The sequence below is a fragment of the Ursus arctos genome, unplaced genomic scaffold, assembly GCF_023065955.2.
Source record: "Ursus arctos isolate Adak ecotype North America unplaced genomic scaffold, UrsArc2.0 scaffold_6, whole genome shotgun sequence".
Taxonomy (NCBI): domain Eukaryota; kingdom Metazoa; phylum Chordata; class Mammalia; order Carnivora; family Ursidae; genus Ursus; species Ursus arctos.
Genome location: NW_026623078.1, coordinates 50,739,680 through 50,763,412, shown reverse-complemented (window position 1 = coordinate 50,763,412; position 23,733 = coordinate 50,739,680). Strand labels below are relative to the sequence as shown.

General features: G+C 35.2%; 1 protein-coding gene across 21 annotated transcripts in view; it reads right to left on the bottom strand.

Moving 5' to 3' along the window:
• VPS13B (vacuolar protein sorting 13 homolog B) overlaps positions 1–23,733 on the bottom strand; it is a 765,680-nt gene that overhangs the window by 572,144 nt on the left and 169,803 nt on the right. For 20 of the 21 annotated variants that reach the window (XM_044382679.3, XM_048212588.2, XM_048212589.2 and 17 more), the window contains one exon: positions 21,746–21,927. In XM_044382679.3, the coding sequence (XP_044238614.2) occupies positions 21,746–21,927 (182 nt within the window). Of the gene's footprint in view, positions 1–1,402; positions 15,079–21,745; positions 21,928–23,733 lie in introns of those variants that run through there. The other variant, XM_057307841.1, reaches the window with a different exon arrangement.

Sequence of the window (23,733 nt, the reverse complement as noted above, 5' to 3'; positions counted from 1 at the left end):
GGAAAGTTGGCCCTTCACTGGAAGCATGCAGGAACTGGCTTTGCCTCCATTCTCTAACTGGTAAGAATAGTTTACCATGCTTAGTCTTTTGTACAGAAAATCTGATTTATACTGAACACCTGCTTTGCAGCATGCTCAAATGTACGCCTCACAGAAGTAGCACATGTATGGACTTCTCCTGTGTCTTCTTCCCTTGGGATCTGACATGTACTCTTACTACCTTGCTGTAATAAGTCTTAACCATGAGTATAACTATATGCTGAGTCCTTCGAGTTCTTCTGGAGAATCTCCAAATGTAGAGGTCTTGGAAATGCCAGACACAAAAATCCACACAGTAATTCTATTTTAACAATTTTTCACAGGTAACTTAAATTATACTCTTTTCTTACAATTATCTCCCATAATTTAATTATATCTTTTATTCTGTTGACTTTGCTCACTCACTAAAAGGAGGGATCTCCCAGCTTCCATCCACTATACTACAGATGGTGTCAGAGGTAGGGGGAAGAGAGGGAGTAATCTTAGGAACTGGTAGAATTTGTGAACTATTTCCATTCTGAATATTCATTAAAAAAAGCAGACATACAAACATTTATCTGTAGACATTCTCCGAAGTAAATACTAGTTGCTGAGGATATAACAGGAGAGTAAATGAGATGTGGCACCTGCCCTCATGGAACCTATTTTCTACTTAAAGAACCTCTGAGGAACTAACATTTGAGCAGGACCCTGGAGAATAAGTTAATATATGTTAAGTAACTAAAATAGAGGGAGAAGAACATTGCAGCAAGTTGGAATATCTTGAAAGAAGCACAGCTCTTTTGAGAAGCTGAAAGGTCAATGGAGTACAGGGCCAGATTTGAGTCTTTTATCCTACAATTAATGGAAAGGCAAGAAAGGAGTGCTAGGATCACATCTGAATTTTTCTAAGCTCACTCCAGTACATGTTAGACAATGGGTCAGAAGGGGGGAAAGAAATGATGAAGTTGAACTCGAGTGTCACAGAAAAAGATGGAACGAAATGGATGTATTGTGAAAGTACTTAGAAAATAAATCTGACAATACTTGGTGACTGATATACTATGGGTAAATGATTAAACACAAGTAGTGAACCATATTTGCTAAGTCCTGAGCTAGACGATGGAGAAAAATGTACAAGTTGAGATGAGTGATCAGAGCAGATTCCTGTCCAATAAGAAACAATGAAGTAAGTATCCCAGAAAGTAAATGTAATATAATCAATAATTACCTTAAAAAAAGGGAGGGGGCGCAGCCAGCAGGTAGATGCCTTCAAATAGGTCTGGTAACAGAAGGGAGTACCACATCCAGAGGGCTAAAAGTAAGGAAAAGCCTCCAGAATCTATGGCAGTCTGGAAAGGTAAATTCATAGCCTTAATATCTGTTTTTGTTTTTGTTTTAAGATTCTGAGAGAGAGAAAGAGGGAGAGAGAGCGCACGCAGGCATGAGTGGGGGAAGGAACAGAGGCAGAGGGACAAGCAGACTCTGCTGAGTGCAGAGCTCGACACGGGCCTTGATTTCAACCCTGAGATCATGACCTGAGCTGAATCAAGAGTCGGAAGCTCAACTGACTGGCCAATTCCAGGCTCGCATGACCTTAGCCTTTGACAAGACAGGGAATGTAGCTTAGTAGAACAGACATCTAGTAACTCAAATAGCAGGTAAACATGACAACTTGGCCAACTCGAGTAGAAGTTCAATCATTAAGAGTTAAAGCACATAGTCAAAGCAGAATTAACTCTAAATGTGAGCAGATACTCACCCGATTGTGCATTCCTTAAATCACCCTCAGATTAATGACAGTATCAAACTCAAGCCTCAAAAAAAATGGAGAGATCCAGTGGTTTTAGCTGTAAGGTGGCTGTGGAATATCAAGTAGGCTTTTAAAGTGAAGAATTACTAAGAAGTGACTACTTCTTATGGGAAAAAGATCTACAATAGCAGGTCAATCAGGGAAGAAATGATGAGTTCCACTTTCCAACTTACAACTAATATTAACCTAATATCACATGAAATTTTCAAATGTCTTCATAGTCAATTAAATTTTAATAAAAAAAGAATAAAGTTGGGGCACCTGGGTGGCTCAGTCGGTTAAGCATCTGCCTTCAGCTCAGGTCATAAACTAGGGGTCCTGGGACTGAGTCCCACACTAGGCTCCCTGTTCAACAGAGAGTCTACTTTTCCCTCTCTCTTTGCCTCCCACCACCCACCCTTTCTCTCTCACATGAATAAATAAAATCTTAAAAGCACACAACAAAGCTGCTTCTAATTACTAAAAATTTTTTGTCAGAGGACTGTTATTTACTTTTGATATTAAAATCGGAAGTGAATGTTAATGTGTTTGATTATTAAAACCAATGACTTATTACATTCATTTTAATTGGATAGTTCCAATAAATTTTTAATCAAGTTACTATGACTAAGTAGTAATAAAAGATACTTCATGTGTCTAAATATGATTACAGCACACTAGATTTTTGTCATAAAACTTCAGTACAAATGTTACTACAGTATAAAATGTGTGTAATCCAAAATTAAATACTGTATTTCCCAGGTAGACTGGAAGACCTCTGAAAACAGGGTCCAAAACTAGCACTTACGAGGTAATATGTATCTGTTGAACTGAGCCGATATATCAATCACAAGATACCACAAAGGAGAAAATAACTCTGCTTGGGTGAATGAAAAAAAGTATTTGCAGGGGAAATACTAATGCTAATACTAAATAATACTAATGTTACATTTCAAATAGAAAAGAAGTAATCAATCAGCATTTCTGTTTTGCTTAGCACAGGCAAAAGAAAATGTGAAAAGCAAAGTATGTGAGATTTGACTCAGTCAGAGGTGAGGAATGAGGCTGGGGAGAGCTCAGATCCTAAAGGGCCATACCAGGAATGTTTTAAGTTTATCCTGAGGGCAATGAGAAGCCACTGACAACTCTTGAAGAAAAGAGTGATGGAGTCACTCTTGCCTTCTGGGTGCAGCGTTTACAAAGGGTGAGCCCATAGGTGCTTGAATAGCCACAGGCGGGGAAGGGTACCTAAATCCAGTCTTGGCAGGAACATCAACCAAGAGACGAAGGGCTTCTGAGGAAGGCAGAGAAGAGAGCATGAAGCCACCTCCTCAGGAGTCTTCCAACCACAAACCACTGAACTGACCCCAGCCCCAATCCCACCATCAGGATTTGTCATGATCTTGTCAAGAAGGTCCACAGGACACAATGCCAGTTACTCAATCTGTTCGGTGTCTTACTGAACAAAGGCCCTAACACATGACTCATCAGGGCCTTTAAGCACAGTCATTCCCATATTCTGAGATTCAGAATCCAGAGGTGTGTCTGTCTGATTTCACTGCTTCCAAGCCATTCCTTCTTGAATATGCCCAAACATTAAAATTTAAGTATTTTTTCCACATAGGAAGACACGCATACACTTCTGCCTCAGGCTGTCATGCTAACTGAAATGCTTCCCCTTAGCCATCTGTCTGCATGTGTATGTTTAAGGCTTTGGGCATCGACAGCTACTCTAACCGTCCATCATCCATCCATTCATTCATCCTCAACAAGACAGTACGTTCTGACTAGTCAGGCCCCAGGGTTCACAGCAAGGTTCTCAAACTCAATCAAAAAACTGAAGAGGAGGGAACACTACCAAACTCATTTACAAAGCCAGCATTACATCCTGATACAAAGCCAGATAAGGACACCACAAGAAAACGAAGGACCAATATCCTAAATGAAAATAGACACAAATATTCTCAATTATGTAGCAGCAAATCAAATTCAATAGTACATTAAAAGGATCATTCACCATGATCAAGTGAGTTTTATCCCTGGAATGCAAAGATGATTCAAAATATGCAATTCAATAAACGTGACACATCACATTTACGCAATGAAAGAAAAAAAAACATGTAATAATCTCAATCACAAAAAAACATCTGACAACATTCAACATCTGTTCATGAAAAACTCTCAACAAATTTAGTATAGAGGAAATGTACCTCAACATAACACAGGCCTTACATGATAAGCCCACAGCTAACATCATACTCAATGATGAAAAGCCAAAAGCTTTTCCTCTAAGATCAAGAATAAGACAAAGGTGCCCACTCACACCTCTCCCACTCAAAATAGTACTGGAAGGCCCAGCCTGAGCAACTGGGCAAAAGAAAGAAACAAACAAAAGTCATCAGAACTGGACAGGAAGGAGTAAAACTGTCTGTCTGCAGATGACATGATGTTATAAAGGTTAGGTAGAAGCTAGACAGGAGCAGTGAAGTCCCAAGCCCTTGAGGGGAGAGAGATAAAGTAGGCAGTTCAAAAGGAGCTGGAGGCAAGGATGGTGATAAATAGCTTATACTTTAGAAGCCCAAGGACACAATATCCTGACCTTGTGGCTTAAAAGACCCTAGGGCTAAGAGACCAAGAGCACAGGTACAGAGCATGCCCTCTCCTCTTCCACCTCTGCCCCAGGGTAATGCCTAGACTCATTATAATGCATGTGCACTGCAGTTATAGCCCCCACCAATGCGGAAAAAAAAGCTGCCATGACAGTTCTGGTACAAATCTTATAGGGTCAAAAACTCCTCCCTACAAACCTGTGGGAGGAGTCCCCCAAATGACTGGAAGTAGCCTCATTAAAGACCTGTCCACGACGCAAGACTCCCGCTCACACAAAAAGAAAGATCCCCTGTAGCCTCAGAGCAGTTGCCACCTCTTGTTCCACAGGCTCTCCCACCTTAAGAGAGTACTGTTCCTCTAATAAAGCTGCTTTCTGTTTTCATTTTGGGCACCGATCTCTAATTCTCTGTGGAGTGCCAAGAGCTGAGACACAACACTGCTCACTGACATATACAGAAAATCCTGAAGACTCACCAAAAAGACTGCTAAGACTTAATCAATGGATTCAGTAAAGTTGCAAGAAATTAACATACAAAAATAAATAGCATGACTACACACTAATGATAAATTACCTAAAAAATAAACAATCCCCTAGCACCAAAAGCAATAAAATACAAATGAATTTTACCAAGGAAGAGAAAGATCTATACAATGAAAACTGTAAGACAGTGACAAAGGAAATAGAAGACAAAAGTAAATGGAAAGATATCCCATGTTCATGGATTGGAAAATTAATAATATTGTTAAAATGTCCATACTATCTGAAGCCATCCATAGATTCAGTACAATCCCTATGAAAATTCTAATGATTTTTTTTTAACAGAAATAGAAAAACAATCCTAAAATTTACTTGGAACCACAAAAGACCATAAATAGTTAAAACAATCCTGAGAAAGAAGAGTAAAGATGGAAGTATCACACTTCCTGATTTCAAGTTGTATTATAAAGCTATAGTAACTAAAATAGTATGCTAATACCATAAAAACATACATAGACCAATGGAACAGAACTGAGCCCAGAAATAAACCCATGCATATACAGTCAAGTAGTATCTCACAAGGAAACCATAAATACTCATAAATACTCATAAGATAGTCTCTTTAATAAATGACGCTAGGAAAATTGGATATTCACAGGTAAAAGAATGAAACTTGACCCCTATCTTACATTACTTACAAAAATTAACTCCAAATAGATTAAAGGCTTATATTTAAGACCTGAAACCATAAAACTCCTAGAAGAAAACATACAAGATAAAAAGCTCTTTGACATGGGTCTTAGCAACAATTTTTTGCATATGACACTTAAAACACAAGCAATAAAATCAAAAATAAATGAGTAGAACTACATCAAACTAAAAACCTTCTGCACAGCAAAGGAAATGATCAACAGAATGAAAAGGCAATCTATAGAATGGGAGAAAAGATTGCAAATCATTTGTCTGATTTATCTCACTATCAGGAGTTAATATCCAAAATATATAAAGAATTCTTACAACTTAATAAGAGGGAAAAACAAATAATCCAAATAAAAACCAGGGAAGGGGCACCTGGGGGCCTCAGTTGGTTGAGTATCTGCCCTCAGCTCAGATCATGATCCCAGGGTCCTAGAATTGAGCCCCGCATCAGGCTCTCTGCTCAGGAGGGAGCCTGCTTCTCCCTCTCCCTGCTGCTCTGCCTACTTGTTCTCTCTCTCCTATAAATAAAATCTTAAAAAAAATAAAAATGAAAAACAGGCAAAAGACCTGAATAGACATTTTTCCAAAGCAGACATTCAAATGGCCAAAAAGTGCATGCAAAAGGTGCTGAACATCACTAATCTTTAGGGAAATGCAAATCAAAACAGCAAAAATATCACCTCACACCTGTTAGAATGGCTTTCAGCAAAAAGAACTGATAAATGCTGGTAAGGATGTGGAGAAAAGGAAATCCTTGTGTACTGCTGTTGAGATTATAAATTGGTGCAGCCACTATGGAAAGCGGTATGGAGATTCCCCCAAAAAATTAAGAATAGAACTACCATATGATCTAGAGATTCTGAGTATATAGCCAAAGTTAAAGAAATCACCAAGTTAAAGAGAGATCTACATTCCCATGTTCACTCAGCTTTATTTACAATAGCCAAGACATGGGAACAACCTAAGTGGTATTCAACAACAAATCGATGGATAAAGAAAATGGTGTGTGTGTGTGTGTGTGTGTGTGTGTATACAATGTAAGATTATTGAGCCATAAAAAAGGGAAATCCTGCCATTTATAAGACGGATGAACCTTGAGGGCATTATCCTAAGTGAAAGAAGTCAGAGAAAGACAATTATTGTTTCATATCATTTATATGCAATATCTGAAAAACTTATAGAAGAACAGATTTGTGATTATCAGAGGTGGAGAATGGGGTGCAGGGTAACCAGATGATGGCAGTCAAAAGGTACAAACTTCCAGTTGTAATGTATAACATGATGACTATAGTTAATGCTGCATGGTATATTTGAAGTTGCTGAGAGTAGATCCTAAAAGCGCTCATCTTGTGATGGAAAAAAAACGTGTGTGTGTGTGTGTGTGTGTCTATATGAGGTGATGGATGCTAACTAAAATTAATGAGGTAGTCATTTCACAATACAGGTTAAGTCATTATGCTGTACACATTAAACTTCTATAGTGCTGTATATCCACTATATTTTAATAAAACTGAAAGAAACAAAATAACGGGGGAAAAAATCACCATACTAGTTTAATAACAGAAAAGTACCTTAGTTTCATACAATCTGAACTTTTTTTTTTCTTCAAGATTTTATTTAAATTCAATGTAGTTCACATATAGTATAATACTAGTTTCAGGGGTAGAATTTAGTGATTCATCAGTTGCATATAACACTCAGTGCTCATTACATCAAGTGCCCTCCTTAATGCCCATCACCCAGTTATACCATTTCCCACCTGAATCCCCTCTAACACCCCTCAGTTTGTTCCCTATAGTTAAGAGTCTCTTATAGTCTGCCTCCCTGTCTTTATTTTTCCTTCCCTTCCCTATGTTCATCTGTTTTGTTTCTTCAATTCCACATATGAGTGAAATCATATGGTATTTGTCTTTCTCTGACTTATTTCCCTTACCATAATACCCCCAGTTCCATCCACGTCATTGCAAATGGCAAGATTTCATTCTTTTTGATGGCTGAGTAATATTTCATTATATATACACACCACATCTCCTTTATCTGTTCTTCAGTTAATGGACCTTTGGACTCTTTTCATATTTGGTTATTGTGGATAGTGCTGCTATAAATACTGGGGTGCATGTGCACCTTTGAATCACTATGTTTGTATCCTTTGGATAAATACCTAGTAGTAAACTCTTGCCTATTATATAAGGGTATCTCTAAAATTAACTTTACATGGCAAAGTTAGTCCTTTTTTATCTGATAAATAAAGATGGTCACCTAATTCCCTCTGTAGCAGTGGCTGCCCCACCTTACAACCAAAACAACAAGGATGAGAGTAAAAGAAAGAATCAATGGGCTTATGGAAAATAAAGATGTCTGGCTAGTAGCCTCCTGCAACAAAGTACCATCTCCTATCCCGTAGTCACTGGTGATCTGAGACAGTTCTCAGGTGTACCCTTAATTTTGTAGTCCAAAGAATACCATAGCAGTAAGAAAGACAAGCAAGCATTTTTGTTTTTTAAGCTCTTATAACATGTAAGTTTGCTGTTCAACTCCCAGGCATTCAACTCTCTAACACGGTTTCAGCAAAACTCTAACGTAAGGTCACTGAATATAAGTGTATAATTTGTGTACACACAAACACTGCAAAAACAACTTGAGATCTGATCCAGTGAAATCCAGTGGTGGTCAACACTCGGAATAATGTAGAGTGCTACAGAAGTATACCCCAAGAGAACATAGCTCAATGGAAGGGCAGTCTCAAAATACTAGGATCAATAAAAGATTTCTATGACAGAAAGACTAGAAGTGAGGCACAGAGAACTTCTAGTGTAAAATGAGCTACTCTGTTCTGGAAAATTACTCGTAAGATAGGGATGCTGATTCCCAGAAATATATGTACAAGTGAGGCTAAATAAACAGGATTCCAGTAGTGCATTCATCTGCCCTCCTCTCTTCATTCACTTAAACACGAAACCAGCCCAATCTGATTTATTACTCAGGATTGTGCTCATATTCAGAAAATTAGTACATTCTTAATTCTTTAAACTCTAGTCACAGAAAAATGAATAATTATGGGGCTCTTCATTTCTTAATAAATTATCACATATACTGTAACTTTTAATACGTGAACATGAATTCAAGTGAAATGGAAAATTTAAATTCAACATTCATATCAATGCAAAATACATAAAGGGGTACTTTAAAACTCACAAAATTCACAAATGTGAAGTCTTTTTACCCCAATTTAAATATCAAGAAGTCTAACTGGTATCTCTTAATGCAAATCTAACTCTACACATTTTTATTTTTAAGACACAGATAAATTTATAGTCAATGCCTTATTGGAAAGAAAATTTTATAACAGCTCAAAATATTATTTCAGAACATATTGGAGGTGTTTTGTAGATGTGGGAAAATAAGCAGTTTGCAAACAAGAGGAACAAAAAAAGCATATCACTATACCATGTCTTTTTCCTAAATGGTTAAAGAACTATTCAACAACTCCAAAACCCTTTTTATATGCACACCTGGGAAGAATACCATATCCGTAACTTTGCTCAGAGTTACACTGATGTGGTTTTAGACCAGATGTTTAAATGTTACAGTATGTACATTTTCTTCCCCTCTTCTAAGGCAGAAGTAAAGTAAGAGGAATATTTGACTTCACTCCACAAGAGACCTATTTAATAGTTTGGCGGTTATGTAAGTAAAGGTAGCTTGGCTAAGTCAATGTTGACGACATACAGAACGACATGATCCTAATGAGTTGGAAAATATTGGCTCTCATGAGAATAGACCAGATGCTACTGAGCTGAGAAAGCTACTGTATTATTGAATTTCATTTTTATGAGGTAAAATTTATTATTCAACCATTAAGGTATCCCACATGAAATCTTGCATAAAATACTTTTACAGTTACATTCTGGAAAGTAGATTTTTATTTTAACATTAAGACATCACTTAAATGAGGGATTCAAATGTCCATTTGATCACCTTCAGCACAGATTTTAAAGTCTGAAAGCAATTTTCCTATAAAAACCAGATTAATGGAACTACATTGCAAACAAAACAATTAACTACCTGAATAAGGAAAAAGTGGTAGCAAGTTCATGTTTTCCTGAACAAAAACTAGCCATGTGTGACTGTATTTTATCTTCTGGAGAATGACAAAAGTTAGAATTTCAATGATTTGAGTACCATCAGAAACATGAACAAAAATATATAATTCAATAATCCCAATTAATATATATTTAGGTCAAACTTAAACAGCTCTGCTTTATTCTTTATGATTTATTAATTAGATTTCTAATACTTTGGGGTTTTTTCATTACATAATTGCTAATGGAATAGCAAACTAATTATCTTACTGTATTTCTGGTTTCATTTACAAGAGAGAGAGTTTGATGTAGCAGAAATCATAGTAACAGAAAGGTCCAAAGGACCTTAAGCTTAACCAAATTAATCAGAGAGTATCTGTGGGATGATATTTAAGAAAAACACTAAGGAGTTCTGAGCATAAATTTTCACATGTGTAACACAGGATATACAACCTGCCAACATCAATATTACTGGTAAGAAGCCAGTGAAATTAATGCATGCGAAACATCAACCTAAAAAGGTGAGCCAATTCAGACAATTCAAATAAGTTTTATGGTATCCAATTCCTACAGCACGCAGCTCACTAGAGGAGAAATGCTTAGCAGACAGCTGTAAAGTACGTAAAATTATATAAAAGGATAAGGTTTCAAATTTCTATTATCCCACCACATTGCGACATCCATTTATAGATTTGTTGCTCCACTCCCCTTTGGAGTCCTCAGCAGAAGACAGAATATATGGTTCATCATAGGTTTCTGTAAACTACGTGTGGCCTCCTACAAATAGCTATTTAAAGGGGCACAATGCACAGTTTCTAAGTCGAAACAAGTACACCTAACCAATATCTTGAATTTTATTCTTCAGTCATCAAGTTCACTGTTCATTAACCTATTTACTCTCTTGCCTTACTCTCTGAATCTACCTTTGCCCTGTATCTTCCCAGCTCAAACACGGGATCACCAAGACCCCAATTCTGACATTGGTTATCGCAGGCTCCAAGAACCTCATATCCTAGAACAACCTCCATAGGTAGTATCCCCAAATGTATGATTCCTGCAGGATTCTACATCCAGGAAAAGAAAAACAAATCAGCTTCACAAACAATACTTCACTTTGTACTCACAAGAACTCTATGAGTAGGTAAGAAGATAGTATCACCATTTTACAGACGAGAAAATTAAATAAAACTCAGTGGAACAAATGACTTTCCTTTAGACATATAATTAGTTACTGACAGGATTTCCATACTACATTTCAGTGCTCTCTTCTAAATTTCAATTATTAAACAAGGAAAATATTCTTATCACCTGACACAGACAGTAAGACTTAAACTACATCAATATCTATATATAATACACAGATCACCAATATTCGATACATAAAATTAAGTCTCCAAGAAGCATAGACACAGAGCTTTGTATTAGTTATCTTAATATCTTCTCATTTTATTCTTGATTTTTGGAAGAGCTGAGAAAAAAGTCATTGTAGCTTTATAGAACATGTATTATTATTCAATATTCACATTTTCTCATAAAGACTCTTAGATAAACCCATCACAAAATAGAAAAAAACTGATTCAACAAACTAAAATCATCTCTTTTTATTGTGACATATTGTGACTGTAATATGGACTTTGTTAAAGAAAACATCTTTTCTACCTAAAGGCATTTTGTAGATGTGATGCTTGGAAATGAACTTGATACTGCATTTCTGAAGCACCATTATTAATCCAAAGTTTAGAACGAGAAGACTGAGGCACAAAGTTGTTGCATATTGTTTTAAGAGCCAATGAAATTCAACATGTTATTTGATTTATACATATAGACCAATTTAACAGCTTCAGTAATTAAAAAGAAAAAATAGGTATTAAACAGGCATTTTATAAAATTAATCAAGATAATAAAATTGTGAAATAATTCTGTACTTGTAAAGCAAGAATAACATTATGTTTCGGTCCTTAGTTTTCCTATGCAAAAATGCAGCATAAATAGTACACATATAAAACTGACTACCAAATTAATTTGTTTCCTTCGAGTGATAAATTAATTTACTACCTGTCATTGGTCCCTCTTCACTAAGAGTTTTATGTTATTATAATCAGGGAATCAGTAGCCCTATTTTCTTAGCTATCGAGATTTCGGAATAAACATTCTTCATTATTTAAAATCTTCTAGAAATGTCCTACACTTCATTACATACATGTATTTTGCCAGTGACACAGTGCCATTCCCAAGCACATTTTCCAAAAAGACATAAATATCAACACTATATCTTCTAGGTAAGGAATTTTAGAATTTGAAAAGCATTTCGTTAATTATTATCAAATTCTTTGAACTCTCTTTGGAAAAATACTAGATTTCCTTTTTGTTATTCAGGCATTTCTCACGTCCTCAGTTTCCCAAACTCAAAATTTCAAGAGGCAATTGCACAGAAATTTCATTCCTATTCTCACCAATGAAAAAGTAGAGCAATAAACTGTATTTACTAACAATATACATCTTTCATGTTTATAAATATAATAACCATAATACTTTTACTACATTATATGCATTCTATCCGATTACATCTTATACTATTCAACTCTTTGTAGTAACCAACAAAGTTAATTTCAAACCCAAATAATTCACAACCTGCATTTAAATGAAATGGTAAAATAAGAACTCAATTATAAATCTTTCTAAAAATAACAAAAATCAGTAACAGTTCAGTTCAGATATTACAATGTTGTTTTGATGGTAGTAGAGATAACACAGAAATTTCTTACTTGCAAGCAGGATATATTGCAGAATAGACAAGGAGAAAACAAAACGAGAAAAGAAAAATTTAATCTAGGTCAGCATCACAGAAATTGTTGGTCTTGAAATCAAGCTGAGTAATAAAAGCAGAAAGAATTCTGCGATGTAACAAAGTCTGAAATAATTAAAAGAGCAAAAAGGAAAAGAAAATGGACCAATAACAAAGAAGAAACAAGGCATTCTAAATGATAACAAGATCCAATGTAAAGATATACCTGAAACTACAATTAAGAAAAAATTAGACAAGTCAACATCAGAAAAGTGAAAAGACAACCAACAGAATTGCAGAAAACATTTCCAACCCATAGAGCTGATAAGGGACTTGTATCTAGAATATATAAAGATTCTCACAGCTTAAAACAAAAAGATAAACAGGCCAATTAAAAATGAACAAAGGACTTGACCAGACATTTCTCCACAGAAGATGCATAAATAGCCAATAAGCACATGAAAAGATGCTTATCATCATTAACCATAATAAAGATGCAAATCAAAACCACAATAAGGCAGCACTACATCATATACTCTAGGATAGCTAGAACCAAAATGACAGGTAATAACAGTATAGTGATGATGTGGAAAAACTCCAACATTCATATACTGCAGATGGGAATATACAACGCTGCAGCTGCTTTGGAAAACGGTCTACAAATTCCTCAAAAGGTTAACTACAGACTTACCACATGGCACAACAATTCTACATCCAGATATACAACCAAGAAGAAATGAAAGCATATGTCCACACAAAAACTCATACACACATGCTTACGGCATTATTCAGAATTGTCAAAAATAGAAACAACCCAAATGTCAATCAACTGATGAATGGATAAACAAAATGTGGTATATAGATACAAAGAATATTACCCAACAATGAACAGAAATGATGTACTGATACATATTACAATATAGGAAAACTTCAAAAACATGCCAAGTGAAAGAATTCAGTCACAGAGTACTATATTTCATATGGTCAATTTATATGAAATGTCCAGAACTGGCACATCCAGAGAGACCAAGAGCAGATTCGTGACTGCTTAGAGCTGGGTGGAGTGGAGGCTTAGGGAACGATGGCTAAACAAACTGGAACTTATTTTGGGGGTAATAAAAATGTTCTAAAATTACTATCAGTAATAGAAACAACTGAATATACTACAAGGTAAATACTATGTACCTGAAAAGGGTGAATTGATTGTATGGTATGTGAATTATATCTCAATAAAAGTCTTTTTAAAAATAAGATTTGGGGCACCTGGGTGGCTCAGTTGGTTAAGCATCTGCCTTTGGTTCAGGTTATGATCTCAGAATCCTGGGATCCAGACGGGCATCAGGCCCCCTGCTCAGCGGGGAGTCTGCTTCTCCCCTCTCCCCACTGCTCATATGCATGCTCTCCTTCTCTCTCAAATAAATAAATAAATAAGTAAAATCTTTAAAAAGAAAAACCATATGATCATTTCAATAGATGCGGAAAAAGCATTTGACAAACTATGATATATATTCACAATAAAAACCCTCAACAAAGTAAGTCTAGAAGGAACATACCTCACCATAATAAAGACCTTATATAAAAAACCCACAGTCAAAATCATACTCAATGGGAAAAAACTGAGAGCTATTCCCCTAAGATCAAGAACAAGACAAGGATGTCCATTCTCACCACTTTCATTCAACATACCACTGAAGTCCTAGCCATAGCAATTAGACACATAAAGAAATAAAAGGCATCCAAATCAGTAAGGATGAAGTAAAACTCTCACTATTTGCAGATGACATAATACTATATGTAGAACTCATAAATGAATTTAGTAAAGTTGCAGGAGACAAAATGATCACACAGAAATCTGTTGCATTCCTATACACTAAGAATGAAGCAACAGAAAATGAAGTTAAGAAAACAATCCCATTTATAATTGCACCAAAAACAATTAAATATCTAGGAATAAATTTAAGGAGTTGAAAGATCTGGACTCTGAAAACTATAAAACAATGATTAAAGAAATTGAAGACATCACAAAGACATGGAAAGACATTCGATGTTCATGGGTTGGAAGAACAACTATTGTTAAAATGTCTATACTACCCAAAGCAATCTACACATTTAATGTAATCCCTATCAAAATACCAACAGCATTTTTCACAGAACTAGGACAAATAATCCTAAAATTTGTATGGAACCACAAAAGACCCTGAATAGCCAAAGCAATATTGAAAAAGAAATACAAAACTGGAGGCATCACAATTCCAAACATCAAGTTATATTACAAAGCTGTAGTAATCAAAACAGAATGGTACTAGCATAAACACAGACACATACATCAATGGAACAGAATAGAGAACCCAGAAATGAACCCACAACTCTATGCTCAACTAATCAACAAAGCAGGAAAGATTACCCAGTGGAAAAAAAGACAGTCTCTTCAACAAATGGTGTTGGAAAAACTGGACAGCAACATGCAAAAGGATGAAACAGGACCACTTTCTTACACCATACACAAAAGTAAATTCAAAATAGAAGACCTAAATGTGAGATCTGAAAATCCGAGAGAACACAGGCAGTAATTTCTCTGACATCAGCGGTAGGAGCTTTCTTCTAGATAGGTCTCCTGAGCCAAGGGAAACAAAAGCAAAAATAAATTTTTGGGAGTCCATCAAAATAAAAAGCTTCTATACAGCAAAGAAAACAATCAACAAAACTAAAAGGCAACTTACAGAATGGGAGAAGATATTTGCAAATGACATATCTGACAGAAGGTTAGTATCCAAAATATATAAAGAACTTATACAACTCAACACCCAAAAAACAAATAACTCTGAAAAACAAGTAACTCTGAAAAATGAGCAAAAAACATGAATAGACATTTTTCCAAAGAAGACATACAGAAGGCCAACAGCCACATGAAAAGACGCTTGACATCACTCATCAATGGGAAAGGCAAATTAAAACTACAGTAAGAGATGACCTCACACCTGTCAGAATGGCTAAAATTAACAACACAAGAAACAACAGGTGTTGGTGAGAATGTGGGGAAAGGGAAACCCTCTTGCACCATTGATGGGAATGCAAACTGGTACAGCCACTGTGGAAAACAGTAAGGAGGATCCTCAAAATGTTAAAATTAGAACTACCCTATGACCCAGCAATCACGCTACTGGGTATTTACCCAAAGAATACAAAAACACTAATTTGAAGGGATACATGCACCCCCATGTTTACTGCAGCATTATTACAATAGCCAATCTATGGAAGCAGCCCAAATGTCCATCCATAGATGAATGAAGAAAGAAGATGTGGGGGGGGTGTGGATAGATAGACAGATAGATATAGATGATGATAGATAGATGGATGGGGTAGAAAGACAGATGGATAGGAATAATCGCCAAAAAAAGAATGAAATCTTGCCATTTGCAACAACATGGATGGAGCTAGACAGTATAATACTAAGTGAAATAAGTCAGAGAAAGACAAATACCATATGATTTCACTCATGTGGAATTTAAGAAACAAAACATATGAGTAAAGAAAAAAAAGAGAGAGAGAGAGAAACAAACCAAGAAACAGACTCTTAACTACAGAGAACAAACCAAAGGGATGGTTCTCAAAGGAGAGATGGACGGGGGAATGGGTGAAACAGGTGATGGGAATTAAGAAGTGCACTTATGATGAGCATGGAGAAATGCACAGAATTGTTGAATCACCATATTGTACACCTGAAACTAATATAACACTGTACATTAATAACACTGGAATTAAAATTTGAAAAACTAGAAACAAAAGTGGACTGGTGGAATTAAAATAAATTAATTTTTAAAAGAAACAAAAAAAGAAACCAAGGTATAATGTTTCTGGCATAGGGGAAGGAAGTAAACATGGGCAAAGGCATGAATATGGAAAAGAATGTAGTTTTTTGGAAGAACAAGTAGAATATAATTAGTATAGTGTTAAATCCAAAGTAAAAGACGTGTTGACTTGTACTGTGTTAAAGAAATAGCCATCTAAGAAAAAAGGTTAATGTTGTAGAATGTTATCAAACCATAACTATGTTCAATATAAAAAGAGGGAAAAGCCACTAGGGTGAAGGACAAGAGAAATTGGATGCTGTGGGTTATTAACTATCAATAACAAGACAGCAGGTAGTGTAGTAAGGAAGGTAAGTTAGAAGCACAAGATTATGATGGAAGGTGAGGCACAAATGTTGAAGACAAGTGCTTGGCTTACAACCAACAGTAAAATGGAACTTCACACATCATGAGAATATAAGTCTGAGAGGCCCAAGAATGTACATAGCATAATCACTTCATTATTGTAGTAAATGAGAATTAGTTGTGATGTAAAGCAAAAGATCACATGCTTAAAACAAACATATTAAACAAAGTTTAATAGTGCTGAGTACTGCCTATTGACACCTCACAGATGCAAGATAATAAAATGCTAAACTTTACACGTTAAATATGTACCTCTTGGATCTTAAGATAGAAAATCTGAAGACACAATACTACAAGCACTCTACTAAGAATAATAATAAACAGAATAAGATTTGGGGAGTGCACCCCAAAGATACAGATGTAGTGAAAAGAAGGGGCACATGCACCCCAATGTTCATAGCAGCATGTCCACAACAGCCAAACTGTGGAAGGAGCCGAGATGCCCTTCAACAGATGAAAGGATAAAGATGATGTGGTTCATTTCTACAATGAAATACTATTCAGCCATCAGAAAGGATGAATACCCACCATTTGCATGGACATGGATGGAACTGGAGGGGACTATGCTAAGTGAAGTAAGTCAAGCACAGAAAGACAATTATATGGTTTCACACATATATGGAACATATGCAATAGTACGGAGGACCACAGGGGAAGGGAGGAAAATTTGAAGGGGAAGAAATCAGAGGAGGAGACGAACCATGAGAGAGTATGGACCCCAGGAAACAAACTGAGAGTTTCCAGAGAGGGTGTAACAGGGTGATGGGTACTAAGGAGGGCACGTGTTGTGATGAGCACTGGGTGTTATATGCAACTAATGAATCATTGAACACTACATCAAAAACTAATCATGTACTATACAGTGGCTAACTGAACATAAAAAAAAAAAAAGATTTGGGGAGTGCAAAAAGATATAAGAAAACTAGACACTTGGAAATCTGGCCCTTTAAAAACAGTTTAGCTGATCCAGCTGCTTAATTTGATAAAAAATAAAATTCCTTGGCAAAGAGGGAAAACTTCCTAACATGATTCCTTTTTCATTTCCTCTAATCTACAAAAATTATTTCCACTAGTTTTAGGTTTCTTAATGACAAAACATCAGTCTATGAAACATTTAACCTGTAGTTACTTGTCTGATCCATTCTGTAATACCTGTGCCAGCATTCTGTTAGGACAGAATATTTTTCAGAATAAGAAATTTTAAATAAGATGTTTTATCATAGCACAATCCATTTGATAAATTCAGAAAAGGAAATATAGAATTAGTTTAGTTAGACGGGGCGCCTGGGTGGCACAGCGGTTAAGCGTCTGCCTTCAGCTCAGGGCGTGATCCCGGCGTTGTGGGATCGAGCCCCACATCAGGCTCCTCTGCTATGAGCCTGCTTCTTCCTCTCCCACTCCCCCTGCTTGTGTTCCCTCTCTCGCTGGCTGTCTCTATCTCTGTCAAATAAATAAATAAAATCTTTAAAAAAAAAAAAAAGAATTAGTTTGGTTAGAAAAAAAGGAAATTATAGCAGTAAGTAACACCATCACCTGCTTATTAATATGAATTTTCAGGTGATCTAAGCCAGCTGACAAACACAAAAATTTTAAATAAAGGTAGGTTAATATTGTGAGATGGTAAACCAAAAAAGCTTTGGAGAGGACATCACTTCAGAAACAGAAATTTGACCAAAAAAAAAAAAAAGATAATTTCAGACTGTGATGAATGCTATGGCCAATGAAGGCCTCACTGTAGGCTTTATGGGTAAGGACCTAAAAGAACAAATTTTGTACAGTAACTCCACATAAGATTATGGCCATATGAATGGCAGTAACATAACATCTTAGTCCATTCAGGCTGCTCTGACAAAATACCACAGACTGGGCAACCTAGAAGCAACAGAAATATATTTCTCATTCCTAAAGTTGAAAGTCCAAGATCAAGGTGTCAGTATGATCAGGTTCTGGCAAAAACCTCTTCTGGGTTTCAGACTGCCAACTTCTTGGTCTATCCTCACACGGTGAATAGGGCAAGGAAACGCTCTCGAGCCTCTTTTATAAAGACATTAATTTCATAAGGACTCCACCCTCATGATCTAATAACCTTCCAAAGGCCCCCCGATTATCTAACACCATCACGCTGGACATTAGAATTTCAACATATGAATTTGGGGGTCATAAAGACACTCAGATCACAGCACATAATGATTCAGTCTACCTAAACATTCAACAATTTAAAAAGTTTTTTTGAATGAGATAAATTAGTATAACAATTATCACCCTTTTACTGTATACAATTGTGTGCAATTTAGCATATTCACAAGTATAAAAATATCAACACTACCTAATTCCAGAACATTTTTACCATCCAAAAAAATAAAAAACTTCATATCTAACAGTCACTCCCCATTCCTCCTTTTCCCCAGACTCTGGCAATCATTAATCTACTTTCTGTCTCTATGGATTTGCCTATTGTAAGCATTTCATATAAATGGAATCATAATATGTGACTTTTTGCATCTGGCTTCTCACACTTAGCACAGTGTTTCAAGGTTCATCCATATTACAGCAGGCATCACTACTTCATGCCTTTTCTACATTTGAAAAATATTCCACTAAACAGATACAGAAAATTTTTGTTTATCCATTCATCAGTTAATAGACATTTGTGTTGTTTCCACCTTTTCACTATTAAGAATAATGCTTTGTGATCTCCTTTATATGTGGGATCTAAAAAAGTAGAATTCATAGAAGCAGAGAGGAGAAATAACAGTGGTTACCAAGGGCAGGAAGATGGGGGAAATGAGATGTTGATCAAAGGATACAAAGTCGCAGTTATACAGAATGAGTAAGTCCTATAAATATGATGTACATCCATGATGACTATAGTTGATACTGTATACTGTACTGGAAATTTGCTAAGACAGATTTTGTGCACTCATACCACAATAAAAAAAAAATAGTAACTGAGGAAATATATAGGTTAATTATCTTGACTCTAAGTAATCATTTCACAATGTACATCAAAACAACAATATGAATGCCTTAAAAAAATACTTTACACATGCAAAAAAAATAATGCTATGAACATTCATGTACAAGATTTTGGTGGGCATATGTTTTCAGTTTTGTGTGTATACCTGAAAGTAAAACTGCTGGGTCATACAGTAACTCTACCTTTAACTTTTTTTTCTTAAGATTTTATTTTTTTACTTATTTATTTTAGAGAGACAGCGTGTGCCTGAGTGGGGGGAGGAACAGACGGAAAGGGAGAGAGATAGAATCTCAAGCAGACTCTGTGCTGAGTGCAGAGCCCAATGTGGGCCTCCATCTCACAGCCCTGAGATCTTGACCTGAGCCGAAATCAAGAGTCGGACGCTTAACCAACTGAGCCACCCAGAAGCCCCTCAACATTTAACTTTTTAAAGGTAATGACCACAAGTTTTTTCCCAAGCAGCAGTTACTTTTTAAGTTTATAATTCAATAGCAACATACAAATTCCAAAAAGCAGAAACGGAAAAATAAAGTAACAGCAATTTTTTACAAAACACAGTTAAAAAGATACAAAAAGAGACAAACAGTAAGATGACAGAAACAAAGTCACAAAACAATCACACCAATTTAAGGATTAAATTTACTCGCTAAAAGAAAGACTATAAAACTTCATTTATATCTAGCTATATGCTCTTTCTGAGACATACACCTAAACCATAAAAACAGTTTTTAAGTAAAAGAATGCAAGAAGTATAGGCAAATGCCAAACAAAAGAAAGTTAATTGTAACTTTGTTAATATAAGAAAAAAATAGATTTAAGTCAAAAGACTGAGGGACAGATTAAAAGAATAAATTTTAAAAGACATTATAAATACGTATATATGTGTGGAAGGAGGGTGATATGTTCATACACATACTAAAATTTGCACACTATTTCAGAGGACTCAGAGAATTTAAAGGCCTTTCATAAACCCCAAGTTAACAACTTCTAGGCTAATGAAACATTTGCCTGTCATTCTTTATTGATTCCTAAAACCTGACAACACAAAACTATATAAAATTTTACATTAGTCTTCGGCATGTCAAAAAAGGGATCTAATTATAATGTTTTTTTATTTTTATTTTTTTAGAACTTATAATATATTCCCCCATAGTAAGGCCTGAAATTAAAACCTTCAAAAGCATCATATAAGAACAACAAAAAAGCTAATGTTTTATTTTCATAGGCAAATGAAATAGAAAATTCACAGGTTATTATTTATAAGGATGATTACATTTAATAAAAATATATTCTTTTTTAAAAGCTACTTTTGCGTTATTGACAAAAGAAAGATGATCATTTTAAACTGAGACAACTAAAAAAAGCAAACACTCTATAAGTTTGTTTACCTGCAAAGTAAGTGAAAAGATAAAGATAACATCTCCTATACTGACATCAAAGCAGATTTTTTATTTTTTGTAGTTAACTCATTCAGTCAAGGAGTAAGACTAATGTTTTTCACACAAAACAAATAATTTGTGTGGGTGGGGGGATGAGCTAACTGGGTGATGGACATTAAGGAGGGCATGTGATGTAATGAGCACTGGGTATTATATAAGACTTATGAATCACTGAACTCTACCTCTGAAACTAATAATATACTATATGTTAATTGAATTTAAATTTTTAAAAAAGGATAATTTGCTTACCAAGTCTTAAAATATTATGATCAAGAATTTTATTCATATTTATCAGCACAATCAAGCATACTGTACTTATACTTGATTTGGCTATCATTTCAAACATACACATTACATAGATCCCCTAGGAAGTTATCCATGTAAGGCGAAAGGGTTAACTGTGCGAGAGTTGGTAAAAAAAAATAACCTCCTGAAACTATAAAATATATCCAGAAATTGGCGGCAGGGAATGAAACTGAATGGCTTACCTCATATCCTGAATTTTACACATGAGCTGTAAATATCCACTTGCACAGAAATATAGTACACAATTTAAGTTCAGCAGGCTATACTTATGGATTTGAATAATAAAGTATTAGTCACCATTAATAAGAATTTTCCAAATACTTGCCAAGAAGATTGTGCTCTTACCTACAGTTTGGAAAACTTCATTCATCAAAGCTTCATTCACTGATAAAGAGTTGACATTTCCAATATGACACCAGCTTTGATATATTGCTTGTAGCAGAAGTGTCTGTGCTCTTGTAGCTTGAATTGTGAGATTCGGAAGTTCAAATATACCTTCAGTTATAGCAATCTGAGATCTTTTGGTCCTGCATAAGAAAAGAGAAAGAATAACAGTATAGTAAACAGCACTTACAAATAGCATAAAAAATGAACTAGGTTGTAACAAAACAAAAAGTAGACATTAAAAATATTTTAAACATAATTAAATCAAATATGCAATTCCACAATCTAAATTTCACTATTTCCAAAACTTTTACAATAAATGTACAAAAACAATGTCCATATATACACATTTACACACACACACATTCTGTTCAATTATAATTTTTCAACCGAGACAATCTTCAAAGATAACAATGAAAATGCTAGTTAACACTTAAGAAAATTTACTACCAGTTCTGCATTGTTCTAAATATCTTGTATCTATTAGCTCAGAGTAAAAATACAAAAATCCAGGGATTATCACCCGGAGCCCTCTATCCTATACTTCCTCTCATAAGTGTTTAGGAAATATTTACATTATACCCAGGTTCCTATTTGATAGTAACAAAATTTTTTTTTAGAATCTCTGTCCTGGAATATCTAATTCACTGATAACTTACTCATCTGGCTATTTCTTTGAATGAGGTACCTTATATAATTAAATTTTCCAAATAGCAAAGCTTCAAAGTACGAAAACACTTAATAGGTCTACGAACAACAAGATGATAAAGTTAATGAAATATGAAAGGTAAAGCGTAAAAAAGAAAAATCAAGAGGAAGAAAAAAATTAGAATGCTACTATGGTAGACTCAGTCACCCTACTCTCTCTCAACCCTATGAACTCTACCCTTTTTCATCTTGCCAACAATATCCACACACAGTACTGAGCATCTCTTGTATAAAACCTCAGAAGCCATGATCAAGTAGGATTCCTTCCAGGGATGTTAAGATGGCTGAAAATCAACAAACCAATCAACATTATGCACCATATTAATAAAGTTAAGGATAAAAATCACACAATCATCTCAAAAGATGCAGAAAAGGTGACAAAATTCAACATCCATTTATGATAAAAACTCTGAACAAAGTGGATATACAGGAAATATGCTCCTACAAAACAAAGACCATATATGACAATTCCATACTAACATCATACACAATGGTGAAAAGCTGAAAGCTTTTCTTCTAAGATCAGAACAAGAGTACCCGTTTTGCCACTTTTCTTCAACATAGTCTTGGAAATAACAGCCACAGCAACCACACAAGAAAAATTTTAAAAAGGTATCCAATTTGGTATGTTAGAAGTAGTAAAACTGCCACTATTTGCAGATGACATGATACAATAATATAGAAAATGCTAAGGAACCCACCAAAAAAATTTTTTTAATAAATAAATTCAGTAAAGCTGCAGGGTACAAAATTAATACATGGAAATCTGTTGCATTTCTGTATACTAATAATGAACTAGATGAACAAGCAGAAAGAGAATTTTTGAGAGAGAACGAGCAAGCAAGCACAACTGAGGAGAAGAGACAGAGGGAGGGGGAGAAGAGGACTCCCCACTGAGCAGGGAACCCGCTGCCAGTCTCAATTCCAGGATCCTACGATCATGACCCCAAACCAAAAGCAGATGCTAACCAATGGAGCCACCCAGACTCCCCAAAAGAGATATTAAGAAAATATCATTTACAACTGCATCAAAAATAATACCTAAGAATAAATTTAACCAAGGAAGTAAAAAAACTGTACTCTAGAAGCCATAGCACACTCATGAAAGAAATTAAAAATGACAGAAATAAATGGAAAGATATACCATGCTGATGGAAGAATTTCATTAATATATGCTGTTAATATATATAAATTATATACTGTTGTATCTTTGAAGGATTAATATGGTTAAAAAGTCCATA